The sequence below is a fragment of the Cyprinodon variegatus genome, unplaced genomic scaffold (assembly GCF_000732505.1).
Source record: "Cyprinodon variegatus isolate N-32 unplaced genomic scaffold, C_variegatus-1.0 Scaffold933, whole genome shotgun sequence".
NCBI classification, from domain to species: Eukaryota; Metazoa; Chordata; class Actinopteri; order Cyprinodontiformes; family Cyprinodontidae; genus Cyprinodon; species Cyprinodon variegatus.
In genome coordinates, this window is record NW_015151386.1 from 46919 (window position 1) to 54262 (window position 7344).

General features: G+C 35.9%; 1 protein-coding gene across 1 annotated transcript in view; it reads left to right on the top strand.

Annotated features, from left to right (window-relative positions):
* Positions 1–4530, top strand: part of LOC107100060 (von Willebrand factor A domain-containing protein 5A-like) — a 5734-nt gene extending 1204 nt beyond the window's left edge. Inside the window, exons 4-12 of the mRNA XM_015398415.1 lie at positions 9–164; positions 790–965; positions 1305–1393; positions 2674–2818; positions 3105–3184; positions 3267–3381; positions 3461–3619; positions 3750–3853; positions 4269–4530. Of these exons, the coding sequence (XP_015253901.1) occupies positions 9–164; positions 790–965; positions 1305–1393; positions 2674–2818; positions 3105–3184; positions 3267–3381; positions 3461–3619; positions 3750–3853; positions 4269–4503 (1259 nt within the window). The 3' untranslated portion in view covers positions 4504–4530. The remainder of the gene's footprint in view (positions 1–8; positions 165–789; positions 966–1304; positions 1394–2673; positions 2819–3104; positions 3185–3266; positions 3382–3460; positions 3620–3749; positions 3854–4268) is intronic.
* Positions 4531–7344: the final 2814 nt, after the last annotated feature.

Here is a 7344-nt window from a genome sequence, read left to right on the forward strand (position 1 = left end):
CAAACAAGATGAAATGTTTATTTCTGTTATTTGTGTTCTTGAACTGCAGGTCAAGTTGGCTGCAGGACACAAGTTTGACAGAGACATTGAACTGCTGATTTATTACAAAGATGCCCACCAGCCCACTGCTGTGGTGGAGGCAGGACAGGCTTCTGCCAAACCTGGTGAGAACAGATTAGTTCATATATGCCTTTTGCACTATGGACTATTGATATGCTTTAATATGCATTTGTTTTCTTCCAACCCCAAAGAAAAACAATTTCCCACAAAGTGAAGTCTGACTTCTGAAGGCTGACCAAAGTAGAAAACCTCTCGAGGCTAAAAAATAGATTTTAATTACTTACACATTAGCTAAAAAAACAAAACAGTTGAAAAGTCTTCGGCGATTAGCTAGTAAAAGAGCCCCTTTTTCAACTTTGAACTGTCGTCATCCCACTTTGCCTCACATCAGCCCTCCTTAATCACAGAAAGTGGTAGCTTGCTTACAATGTAGGCACAGCGTGGTTAAGGCAGGAGACATCCTTATGTGGTTTCCCCTAATCCACTCATTTTCACAGTATTGAGGGAGATGCTATTCAGACAGCAGAACTTGTGAGGATTACTCAGAGATGCACAAATCAAGAGAAATACCACTTTATCCATGATATTATATAAGGAATAACGTTACATGGTTAAAAGTTCAAAATGGGCAATTTTTCATCATGAAGGCCCTTTAATGTGTTACTTCTTCTTTAAATGTTGGAAACACAGAGAGAACCCTTTCTGACTTTTCTTTCCCATCATGTTCAGGTTCTCTGATGGGGGATCCAGTGGTGATGGTGAGCTTGTACCCCGAGTTCCCCCAATCTGTGATGTCCTCACTCACCTCATGTGGAGAGTTTGTGTTCTTGGTTGATCGATCTGGAAGCATGGGTTGTCCCATGAATCAAAAAACACCGCAGGAAACTCGCATTAGCAGCGCCAGGGTATTTATTCAAATATTCATGTGATGATTATAACCCTTTCAAAATGATTTCTGTAATAAGTTTGTGATAAAAAATATATTTATTTGATGCATCACTGCCTTCTTTTGAAAAGTAAATCCCCCCAAAAAATCAGTTTTTTGGGGTATCGCTACATAACTACAGAAGAGCAATTCTTCAATAACCTCATGTTTTTTTTAGTATAATCTGTTCAGTTTACTTCTTTTCCTTTTAAATGACATTCTTTTCAAGTTTAACCTACCACTGTCTGCCACAAAAATGATTCACATCCCTAGTTGAAATAAAAAAAAATGTACTGTTCTTGACATTTTCTTTCTCTAGGACACTTTGCTGCTTCTTCTGAAAAGCCTACCCATGGGGTGCTACTTCAATATTTACAGTTTTGGATCCACCTTTGAACACATCTTTCCGTGAGTAAAATCTAATACGTATTTGTCATCACCACTGTTTGAAGGAATAGAAGGTATTTCCTTCTCTCTGTCTTGTTTGGATCTGCTGGCTTTTGCAATGTGTTCTTTCTTCTTACTCAATCAGCAATCTGTCCATAGCCTGCACATCTATTAGCATGGCTTACCACAGTCTTCTTTCTTACTTGTGCTTGTCTTGGAGATAATATTCACTTTTAATGTTTTCTGGGACTTCTGTATGGAGACCTCATGAGCTAGTCCCACATCATATGCTGCTCCTAGTGTGAGGTCCTTAGTATATGCTCAACTCAAGAGGTCACAATGCTCCAAACCTATGACTTTTGGCTTCATTAAACTTGCTATGTACTCACTTACTGTATGGACTTGTCATCTTGCATGTTTCTTGTATTAAACTTGTATATTTCTGCGATAAAATTAGTCTTTGGCACAAAATGTGTTTTCAAAAAGTCATTTATCTCTGCTAGCTATCTTCGCCGCCAAAACTGTTGTGTCCAAGTGGATAGGTTAGGGAAATATCCCTCTTGTAAGGACAAAAAACACACTGCTCCTCCTGAAGCTGAAGCTCGACTATTAGTCAGACTCTCCTTTCCAGAACCCTGGCATATGTCTTCCAGGGGAAGCTAAGAAATCTCCACTATTGTTTTGAACACACCCTCCGGTGCCCCTTCTTATGCAGGGGAAACACCACCCCAGTCTTCCAGTCTAGGTGCAATGTCCCCAACGCAATGATGAAGAGTCTTGTCAGCCACGACAGCCTGACAACATCCAGAGAGTAATTTTAAAAAAGCTGAAAAACAATCCACTATACTTTGCTTCCAATTTGAAGATCTTTCGCTTCCCATCCAGGAAGCTTTTTAAATTCAAAATGTCAGAATTGGCGTTGAGGTTGAAGCTTTATAGCTTGGCCCATAACAAAGTCTTGTATTTCCTGTTCTTCCTGCTGAATTTGCATGTTTGGAACCAGAATCTGTTGGTCCTTTCCTTCCAGTCAACCTAGAAAAGCTGCCTTATAGACATGTATATGCAGGGGGCAGTGACCAAATTTGCACTTGGTTTAGTGGACCTTTCTATATCTAAATGTAATGTGTGTGGTTAGACGTTGGAACAAAGACATTGTCTCTGGACCCAATTCCGTATCAATAAGACTTGCAAAGGTCAGCTGAAAAAGACGTCAGATAGACTTGTCTTTGTGCCATAGAGAGTTAACTTTTTTTTTTAATAAGTTTTAATTTAAACATGTCCTGTGTTGTTTTCCATGACAGTAAGAGCGTGGAATACAATGAGATGACTATGGAGGAGGCTCTGAAGAAGGTTGAAAAGATGGAGGACGATCTTGGAGGAACAGAGATTCTTCAACCTCTCCAACACATTTATAGCCAGCCCTGCATTCCTTCACACCCTCGACAGGTAAATTAAATACACTTAATTGCACCAACAAGATTGCTCTAGCCATTCAACTTTAGCACTTTTATCTAAAGTAACTTCTACTTCACCATTTCATTCAATGTTTATCTTACCAGTTTACTTTGACGCTCATATATTTCAGAGCTTTTGTTGCTCTTCATCCATGTTAAAAACATTTGTTCTACTAAAACATCAGAGATGCACTCCTCTTTGACAGATTATTCTAAAGACTTCTAGGTCCTGTTTAAATCTGACACTGTGTAACATTGTGTGTTTTCTCCTCCATCAGCTGTTTGTCTTCACTGATGGAGAAGTGGGAAACACCAAAGAAGTTATCGACCTTGTTAAGAAGAATTCAGGCTCCCACAGGTGAAACCATAAACACATTTGTTGCCAGTCTGGATCAGGTTCTCATGTTATATTGAGTTTAAAATCAAATCTTAAATTGCAGATGTTTCTCCTTTGGGATCGGAGAAGGAGCCAGCTCTGCTCTCATCAACGGGATGGCCAAAGAGGGAGGAGGTCACGCTCAGTTCATCACTGGGACTGACAGGATGCAGCCAAAGGTAAGAAAAACATCTGAGTATCAATTAAAAAATTATTATGTTACAATAAATCATTTCACAACTATCTTTTAAACCACAGGTGATGCAGTCACTCAGGTTTGCTCTGCAGCCTGCGGTGGAGGATATTTCTGTCTCTTGGGATTTACCAAAGGGAGTGTCGGCCACCATTCTCTCTCCTCCCATTACAACAATCTTTCAGGGTCAGAGGTCACTGATTTATGCTCAACTTACAGGACAGGTAGATTCACTGCTGACTCTCTTGATTAAGTGTCACTTGTCTTTACTGCATAGATATGAAATATATCATAAAACTTGGATTTGTTTAAAGTTATTTTTTTCATGTTTTGTGAATTAAATCATTTTTTTAGAGTTCAGAGACAACAGAGGGCAGTGTGACGGTGAAGTTTAGCTTGGCAGGTCATCAGTCAAAGAACCAGCTCCACTTCAGCCTAAAACCTGCAGAGGACTCTGGGTAAAACTCCTTCAGATTGTTGTTTAAGGCAGTAGCTATATAGTATGAAGCACGGGTGACTTACCACTTGAGCTAGCCAGCCGCAGGCATTATGTTTAAAGGTACCATTTTGATGCAGTGCTTAACCAACAAAATACATTTGCAGTTACACCCAGTGTCTGTGTGGATGAGGCCTTAGTTTTGCTCATGGTGGTCTTTAATTTGGGTGATGATAAAATCCCACAGAAGGGTATGATTGGCCTGGTTTCTTTGTTTTTAATCTGTGGTCATTATTTTTCTACAGAAATCAAGAAAATAGTCCCACCTCCTTAAATAAAAAAATCAGATAGTCAGTAAAAAAAATAGTTGATTAGTTACAAACAAGTTACAAATTGTTTGAGCTCTATCTTAAGATCTCTCTCCTTTCCGTCTGCAGGTTAACGGTTCACAGGTTGGCTGCTCGCACCGTGATTTGCTCCCTGGAGTCAAAAAGGAAACACAATGGACAGCAAGATGAAGAAATAAAAAAAAAGGTGGTGGAGCTCAGTGTCCAATCAGGAGTGAGCAGCTCCTTTACTGCCTTCATTGCTATAAACAAAGATAGCCCAGAGTCTGTTCAAGGACCTCTACAGCGCAGAATTATCCCAACACCTTTCTATGGAGGTGAGTGATATTTTTCAATATATTTTTTCAGCATTTAGCAGGTTAAGATGATAAAGTTTCATATTTTGTTCTTAGCATGAATTATAAACAGAAAATTGACCTGAAAGGGGAAGTGAGGTGGGGAGGGCAGGAGGTGATCAAGTCAGATTTTCCAGGTTTTATCATTTGTATTTAACCTTTTCACTTTAGTATTATTTTTTCTTTGAAACACTTTCAGAGATTTTTATATGAAATATGAAATAGATGACATTGATTTACATTGTACTCACAATTTATTAGCATTGTTACCTCTAACTGCTTGGATTAGAACTTCATCTTTTTTCGGTTTTTCAGCTGTTATTTGTTACAATATGGAGTTATTATTTTTCATTATTGTTTTAAGCAAAGTACATATTATGTAAACTGAAAAAAATGCAATCCAGAATAATATTTTGCAAAGCTTCATCAATAAAGGTTTCAGAAGTTACTGTGCTGCTTTCTTAGAATTTCTTGTTTTACATATTCTAAGGAAACTACAAAGTTCTTCTTAAAACCTTTTTTGATTAAGAAGATTTCCAAATATTTTATTTCAAGATTAGTTTTTTTTTTTGCCATTTATCTCCATTTACACACTTAATCATTTGGGATCACCCCCAACACTTATTTTATTTTCATATTTATTTAGTTACTAATTTGGAATCTTAAAAGATAGTTTACTACAAAAAACTGTCATAGGCCAGTTAGAGTTAGTTTGACCAGAGATAATAGTAGATAAAATTGATTGCAATGAAAATAAAACGTTTTTTTTTTAAATACAGCTATTTTTTTTTTTTGAGAAATATTACCTTCAATCTGGATTGTGTCTCTTGTTGTATATTGATAAAAATAGAACATTTAGCCAAATTAAGAAATATTCCAAAGTTGCATTAATATGTTTTTAGCTGCTCACAAAAATACAACTGCAAATACAACTGTAGTCTTTGCTAATTTAGAAGGTTTCAACAGTCGTCCTCGTGTTCACTGCATATTACAACTCACATTGATAAAATCAGACCAGTTCTGGTCGGAATTTAGAGGTCATTAGAGGTGAGACCTAAATTTGATTTCAGTCCATCTAGAGGGTGTTTAGATTGGTATTCAGGGATGTATTCACAATGTCAGACTAAAAGTCTTATCTCCTCTGATTTAGCGCCCATGATGAAATGTTTATATTCCGCACGCATGGGTAAGTAAAGCTCTCATACAGCTTCATCAATGCAATTGAAAAACATTATCAATAAATAATTTATTGATGATGTTTTTCACATTTATTAAATGATCACTTACCATTAATGATAATTGACAAATCTCAAACAATATTTTGCAGATAAGAAATAATCACATAGATTTGCTGCACATACACTGTTTGACTGCATGCTTTAATTTCAAGCCAGTAACCCTGCTACTGTTTCATCAATAAAGCAGCACCCAAATTGAAAAACATGATCATTATATAAATGAATCGGTTTCACTACTACTCATAATAATATGAAGTTGTTGTCTCAGGGACCAAATGTTTCATATATAACCAAAGATTGATTTTAAAAACTACATTATCCATTCTCCTTACTTGTCCCATTAACTACCATTACTTTATTTAGAGTGTTTTTTTGGTGTAATGTTATTATAATACTAGTATCTATATGTTGCATAACCATACACTCATGGAATTCAGGTAAAATCAACAATCCAGTATTAGGACAAACTGGATCCGATTGGATCAAAAATAATCTATTCTAAATCTTGAGAAATCTTTAAAGATGCTTTACTAAAACAAAATGTCATAGGCCAGTTAGAGAAAGTTTGACTGGAGATAAAAGTAGTTAAAATTGAATGCTATGATAATATGACTCACATTGATAAAATCAGACCAGTTCTGGTCTGATTTTAGAGGTCATTAGAGGTGAGACCTAAATTTGATTTGAGTCCATTTAGAGGGTGTTTAGATTGGTATTCAGGAAAGTTTCCACAATGTCAGACTAAAAGTGTTATCTCCTCTGATTTAGCGCCCCAGATGGCTTGTTTTTCTGCACCCATGGGTAAGTAAAGCTCTCCTACAGCTTCATCATCAATAGATCAATGCAATTGAAAAACATTATCACTAAATAATTTCTTGATAATGATTTTTCAAATTTATTAAATAATTAAAATTAATGATAATTGACACCAAATCTCAAACAATATTTTGCAGATAAGAAATAATCACATAGATTTGCCGCACAGTCACTGTTTGACTGCATGCTTTAATATCAAACCAGTTGCCAGTTTTTTTCCACATTATTCTATTTTATTTTACTTCTTACAGAAGCAGGTTAGTGTACATTAAATCTTCATGTCCATAGAATAAACCATTTAAAGGAAATTCCTGGTATTTCAAACTTGTTTATTTCAGCCAATACTTATACACTTGGATCAAAAAGAATCTATTCTAAATCTTGAGAAATCTTTAAAGATGGTTTGGTAAAAAAAAATAAAAAAAAATGTCATAGGCCAGTTAGAGTAAGTTTGAGACCAGAGATAAAAGTAGTTAAATTAAATGCAATAAAAATTTAACTTTGAGTCTCTTATTGTAAATTAAGGAAAGTAGAAAATTTAGCCAAATAAGGAAATATTCCAATGTTGCATTAATATATTTTAAGCAGCTCACAATAAAAACATATTTAAAAACATTTCCACTGACTGCAAATACAACTGTAGTCTTTGCTAATTTAGAAGGTTTCAATAGTCGTCCTCGTCTTCACTGCATATTACAACTCACATTGATAAAATCAGACCAGTTCTGGTCTGAATTTAGAGGTCATTAGAGGTGAGACCTAAATTTGATTTGAGTC